The sequence below is a fragment of the Ixodes scapularis genome, unplaced genomic scaffold, assembly GCF_016920785.2.
Source record: "Ixodes scapularis isolate PalLabHiFi unplaced genomic scaffold, ASM1692078v2 PGA_scaffold1__304_contigs__length_218370807, whole genome shotgun sequence".
Classification (NCBI taxonomy): Eukaryota; Metazoa; Arthropoda; class Arachnida; order Ixodida; family Ixodidae; genus Ixodes; species Ixodes scapularis.
In genome coordinates this window covers 44,112,878-44,136,333 of record NW_024609846.1, presented here as the reverse complement: position 1 = coordinate 44,136,333, position 23,456 = coordinate 44,112,878, and the positions used below count along the sequence as shown (strand labels likewise).

The following is a 23,456-nucleotide window of genomic DNA, read 5'->3' as shown; positions in this document are numbered from 1 at the left end:
AATGCAACACTACCAACACCGTCAAAATTAAAGTTATTAACTTCCTCCTATTTCCGTCGATAATAAATCCTTTGCTGACGTCATAGTCAGCATTCGGCCAATCGAGGAAGGCCAACCACAGCGACGCTTTCGATCGCGCACGTCGCCAGTTTTCGGATGACGTCGATCCGCCATTTTGTTGTTAGATGTCCGCGTGATGAAACTTATGAGCTTTCGCGGACTACCAGTTTGCGTGTAATGTGAATCTTCGGAGTGCTCGCCTTCTGCACGCGCCAGTCTGCCCATAACAACGAAATGGTGGACGAAATGACATCAGTGAAAACTCTCTTTTTGTGTAAATTAGGAAACGTTCGTGTCCAATATTGTTGCACGGTCCCTTTTAAACATTTTTCTCTATGGTGCGCGTTGTTCTCGCTTTAAAAAGCGACAAACAGGCAATTTGTGGCCATTGGCAGCGCTCGTAGTCTTCGAGTGACTGTACTTTTAACTACAACCTGCACACTGTTTTTCACTCCTAATCTGGCGCAGCTGTATTGTCGGAGCAGTGCACCAACGACCAGTACCAGCGATGTCTCTCTTCCCTGGAGAGCGTCACCAAAGGTGAAGACATCACCCTGGTCACCAGTAAGCCTGAGCTTCACCATGTCTGCAGGTGAGAGTGATTCCTATCTAAATCAGGTTATCTGGAAGGTTTGAACCATGCGAAATCACACGGTCACGCATCTAGTGCAATAACATAAATTTATAAAATTGCGCGTGCAAGGCGTCCTACATGAAGACCTCTTCAAAAAACGCATCCGTAATACAGCGATAACGTATGCACGTACCTAGAGTAGAAGAAGAAAGCAATTTCTCTGCACCAGAATTACATGAAGAAATGTTCGAGCTAAACGAAAGTATGAATACAGAGCAGTCAATGCAGGAATGAATGCAAATGAGGCGAACTTTGGTGTATAGTCGGTTTTGTCGAGCTGAAAGACAAAGGAGGATGTTACAATAGAGCGGTGAAGCAATCTTCCGGCGGCAACAAAAAATCACACAGACGTTTTTCGAACACTATCATTGAACCAGCTGTTCTGAAACTCCACATATAGAATTGACGATAAGTTGAGATTGTGTAGATCAAAGCTCTCAAAGACACTGTATATCACGGACAATATGAGCTAAATCAGTCTTCATGCATCTTTTGCGTACCTGCCTGCTTCTGAAAAAGATATTGTTCAATTTATTAATTAAATTCGAAACTGAGGTTTCATATTTCGGAAAGTTTTACAAATGTAGACATACTAGAGCTTGCGAAGACCGTCGAACCCGAAAAATGCCTGATAGGGTGCTTCAGCACATATTGCCCGGAGGTACCTTGAACGTTTCATATTTTTTCAGCGCATAGCCTGGAGAGAGTTCTTTGAGAAAGGGAAATAGCGTGACATTGCTTTTATTCAGCGACAGGTTGGTATCTTTTATATTGAATGCGTGTTGGCCACGCTGGTGAATCCACCTTCAGAATATTTTTGTTGTTGTTGTCGGCTGCCTACAAAAAACAAGGATACTACAGGAGGTCTATGCCTCTCTGGGGAAGAATAAAAGCTTGCGTGTGAGTCCATGTGTGTGCGACGGTGCTTCAGCATGCATGCATGGCTCTCAATATGCTCCATCTGTCCTTTCATCTGCTATGTGCATCGGCGAAAGATTTTTTCTTTTAACATTGGTTATTTCGATTGAGAATTCTCCGTAGCGCTCAGAGAAGCTGCTGGACGTACATGAGCTCTTGCTTGGTCGAAGGACTGCGTCATTGTGCCTGGGCGACCCGTAATAGAAATCCTGACAACAAAGCATGCCGTGTGCCTTTGTCTTAGAGCTACCGATTCTTGCCAGGTATTTAGAACTTACTATTTGTTCTCTCTTTCTTTCTCTTTCTCTCTATCTCTTTTTTTATATATATAAGCGTCTCCAAAACAAAGTGGGGTACCGAATTGATCAATGATGTCGTGCTCGGACGGTGTTTTTATCGAAGAAGAGTTAGTCAACCCAACCCTGTCTGGCAGAGGCAATCTAAGACGACGGAGCACTTCGACCCGTCAGAAAAGCGATTTTCTTCCCATCGTCCAAGATATACCTAGGTTAGGCGCTACGCTCACTACGAAATCGAGTGTCGGCGATCGATATTTTATGGAGCGTGCATCATTTGTGGCCGATGGTACGTATGCAGTCTGCAATTAGCCAGACCGAGGTCATCGTCCAGCCGTGATTGCAATTTAAACCTTTGTTGTATCAGTAGGGTAGAGTAAAAGAACCATAAGGGGTTCTGTAATATATGCCCTTTATCTATATTAGTTCCGGGACTAAAAAAACACGACCGATATTAATCATATCCCTTATATATAAAACAAAACATATGCTATATTTTTTTATCTTTTGTTATGAAAAATTGCACAGGCCCATTTGATGTTCGTCTTATTGTTGTCTACCCTACTTTTTCAATCAGATGGCACGTAAGTGGCGTTGTCTTTAGCCCTTGTATTCAATGATAATAATAAAAAAACTATAGTTTGAACGGATAGGGCACACCACACCAACAATATTCTGTGGTTTATATTATAATTCGTGTATAACATATGAAAAATTGTCTCAAACAACTTAAAATCGGAAAGTTAATCGATAAAACTATAATCAAGTTCCATATTTCTTTTTTATATGGGCCTTTTACACGGTGTATGGAATATGGGGCACATAGGTGCATAATAAGAAAGGCAGCTCTGTTACTTTGTTCCTCCCTGTCTCATGGTTTCGATTATGATAGGCGCACGTATTAGTTTATTTGGCTAGGTACAGACCTAGGCGTGACAAAAATTTAATGAAAAAGAACGTTTAAAATTTTGTGGCACCGAGGGGCCAGGAGAGGAGGAAAAGGAGGGGGGGTGTAGGTGAGTGTTGAATGTTAAAGCATTGAACGTTCTCTAAACTGGTATTGAGTCCTTGGTCACTCTCGCGCGTTTTCGCGACGGTAGCTAAGGGTGCCATGTATTGGCCCAGAAACATTCCCCGGTCACAAACAATATGCGGGAACCTATAGGCCGAGATACTCAAGCCTCCTACCTGGGGTTGTTTCGAACCGCTTAACTAAAGCACGATTCAGAGAAGGAATACTTCAGCCACATTGTGGCTGAAAATCATGGTTACCCTGGTTGCCTCGTGTCTAATGGTTTATCTTGAAATTGCAGGAAACGATTTTTGCCTTCCAGAGGTGCCACGACGGTGTGCTACAGTGCGATAGATTATCATCTTAGATTCCAGACATCCCATCTAGAGCTCAAGAGGTCATATTTTCGAATCGCAACGATCGATCACGAATTTCTACGCTAAAAAATTAAAAAAAAATCCGGGATTGGAGTGGCAATGCTCGTAAGCGTGGCTTACTTACTGGCTATAGTTTCGCAAAGTGTCAGAGAATGCATTCTGCCGCGGATAAGAGAAGCGCTGCAACGACTCGTTTCGCTTGCAGGAAACTGAAGCGTGTGGTGGACTGCGTGGACAAACACACGGCGCAGTGCTTCGACGCCGCGCTTCAGCGGCTCTTCAACCAAGTGGTGGCGGGTGCGAAGGAAACCATCGCCGAAGTCTGCCTGCCGGGAGATACGCAGGACGGTAGGGGTCCTTCTTTTCACGTGCGGGTATTACCACCTTCAAGATAATTGAAGTTCCCAAAGACGCCGTCACATGCCCATACATCAAACTAGACCAAATCATATCACTTTTTTTTGCCAAAAGCTGTACATTTGTGACAAAAACCATCGAACATAAAAACAGCTGCGAGTTTACAATTTGTTAGGTTCCAACGTCTTTTCATGACTAGAGCGGAGGAAATTGATATAATAAATATATCTATACATCTGCACATACCCATGCGCAAAAGCAAAAAAAAACAACTAAATTTTTAAAAAAAGGTAATTTGTGCTTAAAAAACACATACAGGCGTATTTTTCTCGAGTAAAATACACACACCTGCGTGCATCTGTGGAGAACAAAACACACGTACACGTGGGACAAATAGACGAATACTCTGAGGTGTTTTGATGATAAAAAATTTAAGACTGTTTAAGAGAACAGGTAGCTTGGGGCTGTTCTCTTAAGTGATTGACTTGAACCATCGCACAGAAGACGCGATATTCGCTGAAGACACGACCACATAATTATCTGAGGGCACGTTTCAAACATCTTAGAAGCATGTATGCTTCATACGTGTGTGTGTGCTTCGTACGTGGCCGTCGTACAAGAAAGAATTATGTCTCAGACAGTGCTTTGCATACTGCATTTTTTTCCGCGATGTGTTAGCAATGTGTCCGGTGCATTAGTCCGGAAAGAAACGCAAAAAAAGAGAGGAAGACCTCTTTCTTTGCTTCCCATGTCCCATATTCAATAACGTCGAGCATTCACCCGCTCACCAGCGCGCTCCCTCTGGTTTCAGTCACGGCATAAGATGTGTGATCGCGCCTTTTTGAGCCTCGTGTTCGGTGTGGAGAAGGTATTATGCAGTACACAGCGTGCCATACGCTACACGTCTATTGCTTTTCGCATGCCCGGTAACAAGAACGCATCTGAATAGGTCGAAAATTGTTCGGTTGGCCACTGCATTTGTGCGCCGTAGAGGCAGTATAGACCGCTCCATTAGGGTCATAGCAGAGAGGATAAAAAGAGAAAAAAATGCTCTCCCCCTCTCGCCCGGATATCGTCTGCTCCGCCGAGTGGGCAGTACCTAGCATCCGGCTGGCGTACAATCTCTGTTTAAAATCGCGTCATTTTGGGAATTTCAAGCGCAGATGCGCAGATTTTGGTATGCCAGTTATCGTGAATTACTACGCTAGATAAAAAAGACTGACAGAGTTCAATTGCGCTGTTATCTGCTTGCAAATAAAAAAGAAATAGGGAAAACTGTGTCAGACTGGCCGGTCTCCCCGGCGAAAAGTGAATCCGGTGGCTGTACCTTTTTTACTCTACAACGTTCGTACTGGTGTAGGCCTTTAGCGACCATGAGTGGATGTCTGAAATAATAAATAAAAACGTGCTCTCCTGCCGCACTACACGGAGTAGTTGAGGGTAGTACTGCCGGATGACTCAACTGCTATTTAAGTAACGGAAAAAAGATATGTCAGTTGATCATTTACCGAAGTAGAACAACAGAGAGCTCTAGGGTGATTTTGGAGTAGCCATAACTATTCTAAGAACGCAAACCACTTCACAGCGGCAGCCACGAGTAAGAGTTCGATGTTCCGTACAGCCCGCCGATACAGCCCAAAGATGGAGAATGGCAACCTCCCGTTTTGCCCCACCGAACCCGCTGAATTTCCCGGATGTATGGAGAGGGCGCTGCTGTCAAACAAAAGAAAGAAACCTGGAATAAACTATTCTATTCTATCCTATTCCAAAAAAAAAAATGGTGCCGCCCAGAGAGCGCTAAATGGAATCGTCTATAGGAAGCCGAAACCTTGGATGCGCCGCTCATGGGTGGCACATTTTCATAGTCACTTACAGGACAACAACGGCGTCCTTTTCGGATACGCCCGACCTCCTGCACGCGTTCGTTGCACTCTGTGCTTCTTTGGCTGCGCCTGCACGCTCGAAGCTTAAAAAGACGCCAAAATCGTGACGAAGGTAGGTCAGCTCGCTCTGGAGGCAGGACAACTGGAAGACCTCCCTGCCGTTTTAACCCTGTCGCCAACTTATCAACATTCAATGACATTCAACATTCAACATTCTACGTCAAATCATAGGAAATGCTCTCCAGCTGCTTTTTTCTTTTTTTAACGGAGTGTAGCAAAACGGGACACGAGCGTTAATGTTTTCTCAAATATATATTTTTCTAAGTTTAGGTGATGCACAAGAAACGTTTAATCGAATATGTACCTTTGTTTCGATTAATTGCAATGCAATGCCGAAAATTTAGTATAACCTTAATGTAGAAAGCATAACGCTGCGTTCGTGTGCCCGTAATATTTCTCCGCAAAATGTTTATCAACAATAATAATATGTATATGTATGCGTCCGGAATACTTTGATGCGCCTCTCTCAAAATTCGTCATGGCAGTAAACGGTAGGAGGCCCATATATTCGTTCCGTGCGACGTGTAGTTTTTGTAGGGAAACTTTGCCTCGAGTTTTGTTCCGTAGAGCACACTTAATATGCCCTGAAGCAGTCATAAAGTTATTATTATAATGTAGGCTAGAGGTTCAACTAGCGCGAGTGTCTATGGGATTTCCAGCTTCAAGTTGAAGCAGACAGCAGTCAGTGGGGCCAGGAAAGACGGCGGGACGAAGAGACCGGTACAGCGCCACCTGCCGAGAATGGTCACCGGCGTGGCGCTGACCAATCTCAGCAGGTGGCGATGTTTCCGTTCCTCCTTCCCGCCTCGTCCCGCCGTTTCGTATAGCCCGCAGTCCTCTTTTGCGGTGCTTCTGTGCATTTCGCATCCCACGTCGGTAGAAAATAACAGAAACTTCCTTTTTTACTTGGGTTGTAGCGAAAAGTATGCCTAACTTTATAAACATTATCAAAGGAAATTTGCCGTAATTACAGCATTTTTCCGATCAGTGAGCGACGTTTTGCTTCCTAGTATTCCGGGTCCAGTCCTATGTTCCATTGTAAGTGAGACAAACTGCGAATCTAAGCAAGAATAACGGTAGAAAAGAACGTAGGACTTGTTCAAGGAGTGTCAACATTTCGATGCTGCTAATATTGTTAACCTGAGAGATATGTGTCACTAAAAAGACCCCACCCCCATTTACGAGCATTTAAAACGCGTAAAACAGTTAAAGTGCGTACAATAGAAAAGGTGTTTCTCTTTTTTATAGTGTGCTGAATTTATCCTGCGGTAAGATTTTTCTCTCTTTTTCCCATTTTAATCGTTTTGGAACATGCAGATATGACTTATGAACGCTGGAATTACTTAGCTTTGCGCCCATACATGAGAATCAAAGGACATAAAACGAATGTTATATATCGCAAGTCACAGTCATTGCTTTACTTTATTTTCATCGTCTACATGTACAGATAGGCGCTGATCCAGTGTTAGTATGTAGTTCTTGACGTCTGTCTTGATTTTAGAGGTGATGTTCGTTGCTTTGGCACGTAAAACATCTTGCAGAAAAGCGCTGATGCCGTGTTAGCGCCAACAATGTCGGTCAGTGTACAGAATTGCATGCACGAAGCCATTTTACCACAATTTTTAAACCCCTGAATTTAAAAAAAAAAACAAAAAGAAAAAAAGAAAAAGGCCATAACGCTCAATATTTTTGTCCACGTGACTGAGTGTTGATCCAAGCTATCTAGTTCGCACACATTATTCGAGATACCTGCTCTTATAATCAAGCGCAGTGAAAATATGCACCCACTTTTTCCCGAAGAAATGCATTACCGGATGTCAATTTCAGACTGGCTGCCTTCAGCTTCAATCTGAAACCGCACATTGCGCCGGTTGGACCTCTACTGTAAATAATAGTAACTCCATAGAAGTAGACTCATTCATTATGAATCAAGCGATTCGATTCAATCAGCAGGCTGAAACTGCGCCAGAAGAATATTATGCACGGTTATTCAGGTACGGTAGAGGCTCTCAACGAAAGACGATATCCAAAATCGCTCGCGGATGTTTGCAGAACAAAGTTGCGGAGGTGATTGCAAACAGTAATACAAAGTAATATCGAATTCCATTAGCTCTCATAGGATCCTCGTTTCGGCACGAACGAAATATGGCAAAAGAAAAAAAAAAACGAACAAAAGAACTTACTCTTAAGCCGGGGTTACACTGCTCATACCATTATACAAAAGACAGTCTGCAAACATGAGGGTCCAGGAGACGCACGGGCTTTTTTAGATTGAAATATATAACATCGCTTATTAAAAATTAAAAAAAAATAAATCAGTGCGAAAGTGTGCTACCGGTCCGATTTAAAGATACCAAGGGGTCACCGAAGGGAACGAAGACAACTATATAAGAGTAAAAAAAAAATAACACAAAAAAAAGTGCAGACGAGAAATACGCATCTTTGCGAACTATAATTAAGGAGATGTAAACAAACAGGTGTTTCAACGAATCTCGTCTTAGACTACCTTACACGGAAACTTCGATTCCGCTCAAGCAAGATATTAAAATCTAGAAAATCAGTTTGTTCTAAAAATCTTCATGGCAGATATTTCCTGTGCTATTTACAGACACGCTTGCGAAAGAAGTATATGAGTGATCGAAACGGGCTGTAGCTTAGATGGAAAAAGCGAGCAATCCCTCTGCGTGTGTTCAGCCGGCATGATTGAAAACAAAACGTCAAGGCGGCGCTAATTGTAATTAACACAAACTACGCGGAACTATCAAAAATCAGGAAAGCAATAAAATAAGAAACGGGGCCGATTGGCGACTTCAACGAAATAGACGGCACTAGCGGCTCGAGCTCAAGGCTGTCACGGCATGTTCGCTCGCCAGCTTTCTCTTTCAAATCAATTTCTTTTAGAACGCCTGGCGGTCTAATAAGCCCTGAAAGTAGATTAACAAATACAAGGTAAAACTCGTCAATAGAAAGATACGCCTACCTGAACAGAGTGATTTTAATATAAAACCATAACAAACAAATAACAACAAGATACACTCGAAGCTTATTGCAAACCATCCCTACTTGGCTTTAGATCTTTTTTTCCCGTCGCAACTCTACCAGATTTATTACATTTTGTCGTCAATTACAATTTCCGAGGTACCGTGAACTAGTAAATTTCTAATCGCGGCGTTGTAGTGTACCACTTACTTACAAGATTGAGCGCTACGCTATGGAATGAAAAAAAAAAAGTATGACACATAGAACGATTGAAAAAACATACAAAACGTTCAGTTCAGAAAAAGGAAAAATAAAACTGTGTCTCATTACTTTTTTTCTAAATAACTTTTAAGCCCGGCTTTACTCCATTCAGATAAATTGAAGTTTGAGCCCGGATAATATAGACCCTTTCGTGCGTCAGTTACCTGCGCTGCCGCCAGTCGGCGCGCACCCGGAGCCATCATTGTTGACATCCAAATTTCATCGTGACTGCTCTCCCAGGCACGGGAGACTTGGTTTGATGCGGCTAGCGCGCGATGTACGACTACAATGGGGCGCGTACAACGCGTCCAGCAGGCAAAACGCGTTCAGTGGTGGCTTGCCAAAACTACAGCGGAAAAGGCTCGTTCAATTTACCTGCACATGCTGCTTGCTGCAGAAAAGTGTAGGGCAGTGCACTTTCGGTATGTGCATTGAGATACGTCCGGAAGTACGCCACCGTACACTTCTCTGCACTGGTGCAGAGGGTGCAGCTAAATCGAACGAGCCTATTATCGTCATGCACAACGCTGTGTACATTAAACATACACCGCTGGTGCCGAGGGAGGTATGTCCATGTTTAGTTATAGTTTCAATGCATACCGATTCCCCGAATAAAAGAAGAACAAAGGAAGGCATTTGCAACGGTTGTTTGGTACTTCGGTGACTGTACCTTCGGTGGTACAATGGCGTCAGTGAATGACGAACGGCATGCTACTTTGCGCCCTTTACACTAGACGCCGTCGGTTCGCGTGACTTTTACAAGCGCAAGAAATCGTGTGTACGAGAAATTGTAGTGGGGGTTTAGGAGGTACATTTGGTTATCCCAATACAATACGATCGCTGACGAAATGGAAACAACAAGTCGACATTTTCAGATATCCGGCTTCCAGCACGCGATCGTTGTCTTCCGCCGTGCATCGACCGCGCGTGCACGCTCGATGTCAAAAAGCTCGTGATGAAGGCAGGATAACAAAAAGACCTCCCTGCCGCTCTCATCTTCACAGAGACTCAAATAGCTCTCACGTTAGGTTAAGCTGTGCGAGCAATATGCGACGAATCGAAGATTTGTAAACATTCTAAGATGGCGCATACACTGCTGTTGGACGAACATTCGACCACCGCTCGCTCTGATAGGATTATTAAATTATCAAGTCGCCGGAAATATCACTGGCGTGATATTTCCGGCGACTTGATAATTTTTTGCTACATCCTGCTACATTTTAGAGAAATTTGAGTAATTTGTGACAGCATTGTGCCCACAGCTGATTGCACCTTTTCAATACGGAAGTTAATAGGGAGTTTTCGTAGAGCGTTTTCCCACCTCCGCTACGCTCTCCGGAACGAAGACGCCACTATTGCGCATGCGCGACGCTAGCCTTGCCTGCAGAGCCCCGGATTGCGGAGAACGTCACGGGGCAGCGAAGACCGCTTACAAAAACTCCCTAATAGCTCAGGCGTCGTTACGCAGCCGGGTCATTACGGTAAGCTCAATGAAATTTTCAATACTCGCGATCAGCGCTTAGAATAACATATTATTTAGGCCATACGCAGAAAGGTCTTAATTTACCCGGGAAGGGGGGGGGAAGGGGCAACACCAAGCTTTGCTCCCCCCCGCAACAGACACACACACACACACACACGCGCGCACGCGCACGCGCACGCGCACACGCACATGCACACGCACACGCACGTACACGTACACGCACACGCACGCACACACACAAACACACACACACACACTCCAGTGTACGGGAGGCTCCCGAAAAAAAATTGAAGTGTTCTTTTTTTTAATCGCAAAAATGAACTACGTATCTCCGAGCCCTCAGCCTCCGTCCAAATGTACACTCTTAATCTGGGGCCACCTAGGGAGCCACCTATAGCCGTGTTAAATGAGATCCAACTTGTCACGGCAAGTTTTGGGGCCACCTAAAACTGCCAGCCTGTTTGCCATCCCTTTTTAGGTGGCCCCAAAATTTGCCGTGACAAGTTGGATCTTGCCGGCCCGTTTTTTAGCTGGCCCGTTTTCTAGCTGGCCCGTCTTCTAGCTGGCCCGTCTTCTAGGTGGTCCGTTTTCTAGCTGGCCCGCTTTTTAGCTGGCCCGTTTTTTTAGCTGGCCCGTTTTCTAGCTGGCCCGTTTTCTAGCTCGCCCGTCTTCTAGGTGGCCCGTTTTCTGCTGGCTATAAAAATGTCCCGTCGTCCACTTCCCCGCAGAGTATCTCAGAGGGTCCAGGACTGTGATCCACAAAGAAAGCCAGGGAATTGAGGAGTACAGCAAATATTCACCATAAAAATAAAGCTGTGACGTACCACTGAGCCTGACGTCTTCTTGTGAGACGTCATGCACATAGTCCCGTCGCAACTTTATTTTTGAGTCGCAAAATATATTGGAAAAGCATTGCCAAGCTCAACTTGTATACTTTAGAGATTGACTTCCCGAGTGCTCTAGGGAAAAGTAAATATACAGGAACTGTCTCAAGGGCAAGACCGATGGTTTCTAAACATTTAAAAGAACAGTGGGTCCGCAGGTAAACAATCCATTTATTTGTTTAAATTAGAAGCACAGCTGAAGATACAGGTGGTGCTTTGTTCTAATAAATACCAAATTCAAACAATAAAATAGAAACGTAAATGAAAACTTGTATCACTTGCTGAAGCATTGGTGGAAGCATGGTGTTCCTTTCACTTGACACACTTCGCGAACTAGGACCCGCCGCAGTTGAAGGTGCGCTCTCCGAGCCAAGTGTGTTGCAGTCAGCCGGAGCTTCGTGCCACAAGACGGGTCTCCGCGGCACGTCCGAAGGCCAGTTGCCTCTGTCGTCAAGGCACGATGCTGCTGCGATTAAGAATTTTCAGCATTTTATTATAAGAGAATAAGGGAGAGAGAACATGTCTTGTATATTAACTGCGTTCTAAAATTTATCAAACAGCTTTTTTTTTTTAGAAAGTAGCTTGCTGGACGTTAGAGTCTATTTAGATGCTGAGTCATCGGCCACAAACATGGCCGCTAACATAACGTTTATTCATATGCTCCACGGACAAAAAAAGCAAAAGAAATTTGTCATTAAGATTACCACTTTGCTTTCGGCGGCCATGCTTGTTTGTAGTTACTCGACATTAAAAAGCAGTCTGACGTCATATGGATAGACCCTATAGCTTTGATGGCAGTTTGAAGACTGGGAACAAAACAGTAAATTTTTACGCCACCTGGAGGCAGGGGAGCTGAGGTTGTCCACTTGCCAGGATCTACAGGTCCATGGCTGAATCATACAGGCTGCGTTATGAAACGCTGGCTAAATCGTTGCTCAAAAACTACGCGTTGCACATAAAAAGCTAATTTAGTTTAATATGAAAATTGATAAAATTTGATGTTCAAATAATTATGGTGTCCAAGATTTTGAACAATTAACTTTCTGTATTTACTAAATTTAAAAGTATGGTCAAGTCAGGGTAAAGACCTTACTAAACTGCGTCGAATATTGTAAAGCAGATAATTTGATTTTTTTTTTCAAAAATATTTTTTAATACAATACATTTCTTAAATTTAGTCGGCCTGATAAAAGCTTATAAACTCGTTCACACAAAAAGAACGTTTCGGCCGACGTCGACGGCCGTGTGAGCAAACGAGGGTGGACGCACAAGGGCAAACTTAGTGTATTCTAGATGTTTCATTCATCATCAATTTTAGTATAAATGTTCCTTGTATGGCCGTCCTACTTTGCTCAACGCGATTGTCGACGCCGGCCGAGATGCGCGACTATATACCTCGGACGGGGCAAGCTGATGAGTGCGCCGTATACGCCGTGCTCTATCGGCGGACACTTCGGCAGGAGAAAAGTACACCCCTATAAACTATTTACACCTTGTCGCTGTAAAACGCTGGTGGCCACCGTCGAGGCAAAGCCGGCTAGCTTTCTTTGCCTCACCTTACCATAGGCAAACCGTAAGGGCTGCGACTGTGACCCGATAACTTTAAAAATTGTCCCCCACCACGAGCGCTTGTGCACAGCCGACCCGGCGTCAAACGCGAAAAGTCCGCGCTTGTAGCCGTTATGGTAAGTCCATGCTAAGGTGAAACGAAGTAAACCTGTTTTCCGCTTTCCACCGGCTACGCCAGCCGGTATCTGAATAATATGAAAAGAGGCGATTCCAAACGTGCTTTTTAAAATGCAAAAATATTGTGTATAGATACCTGTATCATCCAGGACAGGGTCACACTTGTCCTTTGTTGGCGAAAACACAAGTTACTAGTTGGAACTCTTTTAGCAATGGACTCTAATTCGTTATTAGCTAGTGAGCTACATAAAAACCCAGTCGGTTATGCTGAAGAGGACTGTGCCCGCAGTAACGGCACCAGCCAAGTTGGCTCAGTAAGGGTGGTCGTGCTGGTCGTGCCGCCAGATCAGCGGGCCGTGTGAACCCATCGCATTCACATGTTTCCTCATGGTTACACCGCCCGCGTCGAATTCCTTTGGTATTTTTCGACGTGAGCATCCTGAAGAACTAACTCACTGTCCCGCGGCTTCGGCGCATTCTCTAACGTAGGCTTACATCACCATGATAAGAAAACAAATCTCACCCGCAGATGCTTCCGATTAGATTCGTACTTCGTACGTTCGAAATTCATCGTCCTTGCACGCTGGCTGCGCCCGCGGAGAACACTGGGCGGCCTCTACTGCCGCCATCTAGTGGAGAGCAGAGTGTTTTTTCCCGCTATTATGCGCATAGCCGGCCCGTTTTTGCCGGCCCTGCGCAAACGGGCCGCCAAAAATTACAGGGCCGCCTACGGAGCCACCTAATAGCCATTCGCACCATCAAAGAGGGGAAGGGCCAACTGCAGCCGTGACGCTGTAGACGGCTATTTTGACGGGGCCGGATCGGTTCGCGGCTAAGTCCTGAAAACTTTGAACGTCACGGCTATGACCGTGACGTTTGACGGCCCCAGATTAAGAGTGTACCCATAACGGCACAGACCAAACGTCAAAGTTTAGGAATAAACCGTTATCATCTAATGTAAGCGATTTCAAGAAACCTCTCAAATACAAGGGGTTGACTGGCGCAAAGTTCCAGGAACGGGCCCCATTTTGCATTGAATGTTTCAGAAAACAAGCTTAGCTAAAAGCTATGTTTGGGCCAGTTGGTTGATGAGCATCTTGGTTTATAACAGCGCGACAAGAACGAAGACGAGGTAAAGACGAAACAGCGCTGTCGTCTGTGTCGTCTTTACTGAATCCTTGTTTTGTCGCGCTGTTCTTAACCAAGATACTCAGAAAATAACTCATAAGTTATAAGGTGTAACCTCTCAGTAAGAGAACCGTTTGCTTTGAAACTTTGCCATATCTGGTCCGAACCGCTAGCGCTACATTTGGTCCGAGACTGAGCGTCTGGCGATTCGTAGTGTATTTTTGAGGTTAAAAAGATAACAAAAAAAAACACTGCGAAAGCGCGGATAATATTATAATTTGCGTTTTTCTCTCATCGCCGGTCTTGCACGGCGTTGAGTGCCTGCTGCACAACGTCACGCCGCCACCCTCGCGCGTTTCGGTACTTCAACTCGTCTTAAAATTGACTGATTCAGAGGCGTTTTATGGCGCTTAGCAAGTTTCGAATTGGAATCGTATGTTTATTTGTAGGGTATTATTTCCCAACTTCGATTTTTATAGCGAAGCTGTTTATGGCTAGGGTTCCGTGGATTTTTCGTGTGCCGTGATTAAAAACCCTATGCCTTCACCGCCACACGCGCCGGACGCGCAGCGCGCGCACGCCTTCCACTATAAAAGATTCGATGTAAGTAGCCAAACTAAAGCGTTGACGAACGCACGAGCAAGATGCAATTTTTTTTTTTTTGGCTTTTGCTTTAGAACAGTTTCTGCTGCAGACGCCGACACGTGCGGCACGTGGAACACCATTCTCTGCATTCTCCTTGATACTTGGGTAATTTAGCAATAGGTCTGGCACCATTTTCAAGATCAGTAGGCGTTCAGGTAGATAATAAAGGGTTCTTAAAAATTTGCCGCTTTGCGACCCGCGTCGGCCATGTCTACGCTCGCACAACCCTCTCTTTGTCGTCGTTCCAAGCCGCTAGCGTGCCTAGTTCCCTTTCCTTCCGCTCTCCCGAGGTGGCGGTCCCGTCGCGCGTGTCTAGTTTCCTCCGGCTCCTCGGGGCGGGTCTGTGTCGTGTGCTAAACAGCTTCGCTGGTCATTCACTTTCACAGAGTGGAATGGCTCACTTGTTTCCCATCCTTGACCAGAAGGGAAGACGGGGGAGGGGGGGAGGGCGAAGGGGGGAGGATCGAGGTTTGTTAAATCGATGCATAATAATGAACAGACGACCACATAGCTTGGAATAAATGATTAACTGGAGGGAGAGATTATAGCAACCGTATACACAAGGTTTATTTCTAAAGAAAAGCTCAAAAGGTTCCTGAAAAAAATTAAAAAAAAGTTTGAGGCGAATTATAGTTAATTTTTGTCCCGTGAATTTAGATGTCACATGTCCTTGACTGGAAAATATCAATGGACGAGGGAAAAGCCGGAAAACCATCTGCGGGTGTAAGTCATCGTACCCAGAGATCTCAACTGCCTTGCGCTTGCTGCTTATGCGGGAAGGCGTGCAGCGTTTTTAACCGCTCAGGTAAGACATGCGGAAGGTGTGGAAATGTTGAGATCGCTGTATATTACGTCACAATTCTCTCCTTCCACCGAACGGATCCTGAAAAGCGGTCTTTAGCGCTATTTTGAAAGTGCTGTAGTTACTACTTGGCGCATCAATCTGAAATATAATTTTGATATTTGTGATACTGGAGGCCAGATGAAGATGATTTCCCGGTCATGGAACGTGTAATGATATTTTGGCTAATTAAAAAAAATGTTAATTTACGTTTTAAATATTGAAAATAAACATATGGTTATAATTAGAGGCTTGTGTAGTTCCATCGAGCAAGGTTACCGCGGTGCAATAATTCGCCCCACGCTGTTTTTCCGTCTCTATCATCCGCGTTTTCTCTCGCCAGGCTTGTGACGGTTCCAGGAGTGGTAACTTCGGCGCACTACAGGGCTTCCCACGCTCTCAAAGTGTTTCCAAAATACTGATTTAGTGGTTCCCTATGACGCTCATCAAGTTTCTAATTGGAACCGTATGTCTAATCTCACTCATTAAAAGTTAATTAACAAATATTATTCAATTACTTGTCTTATCGGGACGATTGGCCTCCTATAGTATGTCCCCTTGGTCATATGACCCACCTGCACAAACCGCATTAGTGTAGCTTTCACTGTTTTTGTAAAACAGATTTGTTATAAGCTTGTGGTCACGCACACACTAACCTACAGCGGTTTCCGAGACAACGTTTCTCCTGTCGACTCGAACTGCCCCTGAGAGCTTCGGGTTACGTTACCCGACTCAGGTGCCGCGTCGTCGGCGGAACATGCCGCACGCTTGCATGTGTTCCGCGCAATATCCAGATTGCATACCATACCATAAAATATAATACCATACCATACCATACCATACCAAACCATACCATAACATAACATACCATAACAGTATAAGTATAAGTATATAAGTATAAGTATAAAAGTATAAGTATAAAAGTATAAGTATAAAAGTATAAATATAAGTATAAGTATAAGTATAAGTATAAAAGTATAAGTATAAAAGTATAAGTATAAAGGTATAAGTATAAGTATAAAAGTATAAGTATAAGTATAAAAGTATAAGTATAAGTATAAAAGTATAAGTATAAGTATAAAAGTATAAGTATAATACCGCGGATACTGTTCTCTCGTCTGGTCGTGCGTATTGCCTCGCGATTTCACGAGTTCAAGCAACCGCGAGGTAAGCCTATGCACGAGGGAATACGGCGCAAGAGAATACGGCGCAAGATCACCAGAGAGACTGCGCAGGGGGGCTTCAGAACATAATGGCACCAGACTACGAAGACTGCTCCTCGTCTTCGGCCATATCTTAACTAAATAAAACGTAAGTGTTCTCACCAACCGTTCCAGATAATTTTTAACTTCGAGTCTGGAGCAACCCAAGACGCTACCAAAATTGTAAACAAACATACCTGTATAAAAACCACGTAACTTTAAAGTAGATAAGAAAAAAAAAAAAAACACGAAAACTATGCTTCGAAGCTTCGGTGGTGGCAGGTACAGCAGAGAGCGCACACCAATGACGAGAATCTGGAGGTCGGGTGCATATCACATGAGCGAATGACGTTTTAGTGAACAGCCACATTTGAGCGAATCGACGTTTCAGCGAATAACGGGGGCGCGCGTTACCCCCCCCCCCCCCCCCCCCCCTTCGCGCGCTGCGCTTACGCCGCGTCGCGGCGACAGTCTGCGGCGGCTCATTACAAAAATGTGAACCCACTTGGCCCACCCCAAAGCGCCGCTTCGCGGCGTCCGACTATTCGCTAAAGTGTCATTCGGTGAAACGTGGGCGTTCGCTAAAACGTCATTCGGTCAAGTGAGTGCCTTCCCTGTAGGTTAGCAATGGCGACAGTGTCATGTGATACCAAGGTGGGCGTCCATCCAAAGCTGCTCTAAGCGTCTAATGAAGCCTTTCTAAAATCGTTGAGAATAGGGTGGTCGGCACCCGTCAGGAATTGCAAAGCATACTAATTAGCTAGATTGTTAACTGACATTTACTAATGATCTTTTTAATTAGTGACAATAAACATGTGGTTTCAGTTAGAAGCACCCTGAGCATCATCGAAACCCATAAAATCTTCTCTTTTGAGAGGGATCTAAGGCAGGTGCAATATTTTACGTTGATGAAAAAAAAAGAAGAAAAAAACGGTCAATTTGAACGCAAATAGCGTCAGTGCGCAGGCGAGCTGGTCGAACTTTCACATCAAGATTTTAACCCGCGACTGGGGAAGGAGGAAAATATTTTTTTACTGTGGAAGAGAAAGTAATAGGGACAGGCGAAGTCTCTAACTCAGCTGGTAATATTATTTAACCATCCTCATTCTATCAAGAACCCCAAATTTTTCCACTGTAAAGAAAATGTTTTCCCCTTCCTGCTCGAGTTTCCGGTTAAAATCAACCTGGTAAAATTTGGTCGCGTTGCTAGGTTTCACGCCGGCGGTCCTGCACCCTGGTGGCCGAGGCGCGAAGCTACCGCCCTTCATTGGATGGAAGTATGACGCACGTCCGTTGCGCGTCTCGGCCTCCGGGGGGCGCGACCACCGCTGCAAAGATGTGCACCCATAGGAAACCGGAATCTAGTAATTCGTCCAAAAAGTTTTTTTTCGGATCATCATAAAATGCTACAGCTGCCTTACGCACTTCAAAAATGAGTTGATCGAGTGGTCTACGATGATGCTCAGCAGGTTTATAACTGGAGCCATATGTTCATCTTCGCTTATTTAAAAAAAGTATTACTAAATTTTGCTAATTCTCTAGCTTATTAGTATGCTATTCCGATTCCTGATGTTTGCCGTGGTTGGCAGTTTGTCCCCTGCTCCTTTTTACCTCAACCATTCCATTTATGGAGATTTTTGAGACTTCGCTGAAACACCCGGTTAACTGGTTAACTCCACTAAACTTCAGTTATAAAAAAAAATATATATATATATATAGATATCGATCTAGGTCAACGCAACTAATTCCTGAGGCCATCGGAGCCGACCAATCTCAAGATTCGCTCGCTGCACGTCTAATTGTTTACTTTTCACCCGAGGATAGCGGAAGGAGTGAGTGGTTTTAATTGTCTCTTCAATCACCCGAGCGCTAAACGAGCCGTGACAGGAAGTCCGGCGGCGCCGGCAGATTGCAAATCAACCCCCCCCCCCCTCCCCCCCCGCCAAGTAGCCGGACGGTGCGAGTGGTCTTGGCGCCGAAGTGGCCGGCAATTAGCATGCGCGCTTCACTGCAGATCGAGCTCTCTCCCCGTCGCAGTCAATCCAGACTTCGTGGTTTGAGTTTCGGGTGTCGGTCTCTGAGCGCAGTTTAAGCGAGGGCACTCCGATGCGTGAGAGCCTGTATAGAGGGATGGGAAGCGCGCAGCATGCATGGCGCGGCGGCATGTCGGTGACAGCTCGCGAGGCTTAAGATTTCGACGCATTTGTTGTCCGCGAGGAACTTTGGCGCCAAAGAAACTTCTAACTAAAAGTTTTGTCTTGTTGACTTTTTTTTTTTTTTTTTTAAGAATGACTCATTTACATATTCGTCATTATGAATTAACCAAGATGGTGCGTTGGATTGAGTCATCGCTTCTTGAGGAGCGTTTGGTGTCGCTAGCGTCATCTGCCAATGAAGTCGCTCGCGAAGGCTTTCAATCACGCATTGATGATCTAATTAAAATTTTCCTAATGAAGGAACTCTGCAAAGAGTTTCTAACTATTTTTAAACTTTCTGGTCGTGTGTTCTACGCACACATCTCTGTGGCATATCCGAAGAGAGGAGTGTGCATGCGGACCAGTGAACAGCGCTCAAACTGCGTGAGCTCGTGGGCGTCCATAACTTTTGTTTTATTGTTACGCAAGGTATGGTACGCGCGTAAAACATGCCACACAACTGCGAATACAAGTATTAAAAATGCTGAGCTCCTAGACCATATTCAAAAGCAAAGGAACCATATTATGTACTTAAGATCATTTATCCAGTTTCTGCAATATTGAAGGCTCCCGTACCAATATTTTAACCAAGAAAACATTGGTCGTGGCAAAGTGGGAGTCGTAGGTCCAGAATACGATCACGTATTGACAGTCTAGTTCCAACCTCCCGCAGAGCGTATCTGATAAAGACCACTCACTTGCTTGGACGGTAATTTTGTTGCTTCGGTGACGACACTTGCGACCTCGTTGCTGCAGGCATTCTTTTTTTCACAATCTTGCCGCCGTCTTTCTTTTTTTTTTTTCTTGCGACGAAACTGAACAGAACGCACTTGAATGTAAAACACATTGTCCTAATAAAAGGTAGATTGAGTTGAATGCAGGTGCGCCCAACATTGGCACGCCTGATCCACAATGGAAGACGACAAACGTCCTCCATTATGGCGGCTCCCAGTGGCATGTTGAAGATACCTATCAGAAATTTTGCGTATGACCTATAAAGATGCAATGGGTAAAGTAACCTCAGAATTCGGAGTACCCTTTCTCTTTGTACTGATAAGAAACGAAACTACAATGGCGCACACAGCAGTTTTAAAATTCCTATCCAGAAATGAAAATGTGAATCGTCTCCAGATTTGCGGATGTGAGAGACATTCACTAGCTGCACAGGTAGAGACTATCGATCACAGAAAGTCACGTGCTCTTTCAGAGCTCAGTGGTAAATAAGACTTCGTATCGTCAACAAGAAAACTCTAAAATATTGGCCTTTTTTTTCAGCCCTTTACTTTAAGTTTGAGTAAGTAGTGCACTGAATACTTCGTAATGGCTACATCTACCGTCTCTGCAGACTTCCTCCGCCACGCCAGATGCAACCGGAAAGTGACTATGGACGAGACCAAGTGCGCGCCTGCTTACCGGAGGACCCTGGAACTCGCCAAGACAGTCAGCCAGACACAAGATGTGGACCGGGGTCTCAGACGCTCCTGTTGGTAAGCACCACCATGCCGCACTTGCTCATTTTGCGACTTTACTCACTTTTAGCTGAATATTAAAAAAAATGTTCTCGGTTTAAGCCTTAGCAATAACTGCGGTTTTGACTAAGCCTCATTTTAAAAAAGGAGACCACAACCACTGGAGTTTAATTTTTTTTTTCTAATCAAGAATTTTGTCCATTATACAGATATTTTGTTAATTTTTTTTATTTATTACCTTTTGGTTTTCACTATTTGAAATGGAATCGTCCACAGTGAGAAGCCGTGCTCAACGATAGCTTAATAACTTTTTGGTGCGTGGTCTGCACAACGAAGCCTCGAGACAGCAAGTTGTGGCATAACACATGCATCACATTTTTGCTTGAGCTTATGTCTCTACTCCTTTCGTCACTAAGCTGGCAGGGAATGACTTTTGTGCCAGTAAACCGCCTGTATTGCGTCACATTATCATGCTCTTTTCGCGTACTCTGACGAAGGGAACTCGGTGGGGCGATAAAAGGCAGGCGATTGATTGGTCCGCCAAGCACGAAGCTTTTACCGCCCTGTAAGCTGAGCGGTGAACAGCCTAAAGTCTAAGTTGCAGTGCAAGTACAAAAGAAAGTGTGCATACAGATTCGAACGCGAGTCAGAGCAAGATCCATGCTTCGACTGCCGCATGGCAATGAGTTCATCGATAAACTTGGCACGCGGAATTCTAAATACGAATAATGCGGTGACTCGTATTTGCAGACTGTCTTTTGTATGGTGTATGAGAAGTGTGACCCTATACAAAAGGAAACACGACTCAGCCATTGCCTGCGGACTGTATTTTGCATAATCTACTTGCGGTGTTATCGCGGCTTTAAGCCGTGGGCACACGGTAAACAGAACCGACGCAAGATAGTACACTTCAATTAGAGGTTGCGTGGAAAAACATACGCCTAACCTCTCGCTATATGTGCTTGGTCGGTTCTGCGCTATGCGGAAGGCAAGTTCGTCTGCTTCTGGCGCAGGGGGTAGTGGTGACGTCAGAACGCCGAGCCCTGATTGGCTGATCGCGACCCCCTATCTGTGCGTCGTCTGCTCCTTTGCAACGTCGTCTGCGTCTGTCTTACCTTTCCTGCGACTTTCGAAAGTGCAGAGGCCAGATTCAAGAAATGATCTTACGCCAAAAATGTGCGTAAGACAAAACTTAAGAACAAATTCGTATTCACGAAGCGAAATTTTGTAAGTTTTGCGCAGGTTACGACGAAATCCTACGGCAGCTCCGAAGCTGTCTTACGCATTTCTTACGATCAAATCAGCATGGCCGACAGCGTCGCGGTCGCGACGACCCACGGACGTTTATTTTTCTACCTGCGCTTCTGACGCGTCCCGACTTCAAGCAGCAAGAAAAAATTAAAAAGTACTTGATACAGACCACGACGAACAAGAACGCTGGATCCACAAACACCCGGGAAAAGCTCCAACGGCCTCGATTCCACCGAACGCGACCAAACGAGCTGGGCAGTTAGGCCTAACAGGCGCTCCGCGACTCGGCGACCGTCTGCCCACGACCGGCTGGCGTGCTGAATGGAATATGCCCGCGCGACCCTTGTGAACCCTTCCCGTATTATACTTTGATCGCTGACCTCACTTTTAGATTAAGAGGTCAATTTCTTCCTCTTGTTATCTCCTTGTTTCCCGAGGCAACGGTGACTCTCGCCGGTGAAAAAGCGGTGAATCTCCGACAGACGCAGGAAAGGTAAAGCAGCCATCGCTTTGACTAGCAGACGTAAAGCAGACGACGTTAACTGCGCCAACCCGCCGACGCCGTTAAAGAGTGAGGGGTCTCGCCGCACACGAATGGGGGGAAAAAGTATTTGGGAGGGAACTTGCGGACACTAACACGCTCACTCTCGGTTCTAAGCAAACAAACCTCGGCGCAAAGGGACACCCCGCCAGTGAGTCCTTTGACTTCCCTCCTTGATGCGCGTCTGCTAGTTTCAGACAAAAACAACGTACTGCTCGAGTTATTTCGTCTGCCCTCTCTTAAAGGCGAAGTCGAGTTCGCTCCGAAAGTCGCAGGAAAGGTAAGACAGGCGCAGACGACGTTGCGAGCAGACGACGTTGCAAAGGAGCAGACAACGCTGAGATAGGGGGTCGCGATCAGCCAATCAGGGCTCGGCGTTCTGACGACAGCGCTACTTCCTTTCTCATGCGCAGAAGACGAAAATGAGCCCACTTGCGAGGCGTATTGAATACTATTTAAATAAATACGAACAACGTGTTAATACTTATAAGATAAAGCATTTTTCATGTTTCCCATACTTCCTTGGCACAGCGCTTTCAGTGAGTTCGTGGAGTGCAAGAGCTTCCACGTGAGTCGGGACTGCGGAGAACGGGCGAGCGAGTTCTTTGCCAGGCACATGGAACGCATCTCGGGGCCTTTGATCGAGGACCACTGCGGACCATACGCCCACGGAGCCTGCGTATCTGCTGCCACGGATGCCGCCACACCCGCCAGCATGCGCGGTTCTTACGGAACTTTATCCACTATCCTTCTTGTCCTGACATCCGTCGTGTACACTGCCGGTTACCCCTGCCCTAGGAATTCCTGCGGCAGCTGGCCGTGACGTGGTTGCATCAACTTGCTCTGAGAGAATCCCCAACTGTTTGCTGAAGACGGAGCCTCCCGTTTGACGTTGATTTCGAATTCACCGGGCCTCCGTGCGAGGGGCTGCGCTCGAGTGAAGAGAAGTTCATTGTAAGGCAGTATGATGAGTCATGGGTGCTGTCCGTGGCGAGCTGAAGCGAATCGTGTGCTTATGAAGTCTCCTTGAGGACATCGCGATTTCTGAGGACACAGAACTTGTACCGAACCTGACGCAAAGCAGAATGTTCGAGCCGTTGTTTTGTCACGACAGGATAATTGCCCTCACCACAAGGCGCTAATTCGTAAGCAAGTGGCTGCTTACTTATAAGTAAGTGATTGCTTACTTATAATTGATTGCTCACTTATAAGCAAGTGATTGCTCACTTATAAGCACGTGACTGCTTACATACGAGTGAGGGATTGCTTACTTAAAAGCAAGTTATCGCTTACT

The 23,456-nt window shown here is 45.2% G+C and overlaps 1 protein-coding gene across 1 annotated transcript; it reads left to right on the top strand.

Annotated features, from left to right (window-relative positions):
- Positions 1-306: 306 nt before the first annotated feature.
- LOC121046641 lies at positions 307-22,985 on the top strand. The gene is made up of 5 exons (XM_040501113.1): positions 307-334; positions 529-652; positions 3,503-3,645; positions 20,247-20,388; positions 22,694-22,985. Exons 1-5 carry the CDS (start codon positions 307-309, stop codon positions 22,983-22,985), a joined length of 729 nt encoding a protein of 242 aa, XP_040357047.1.
- Positions 22,986-23,456: the final 471 nt, after the last annotated feature.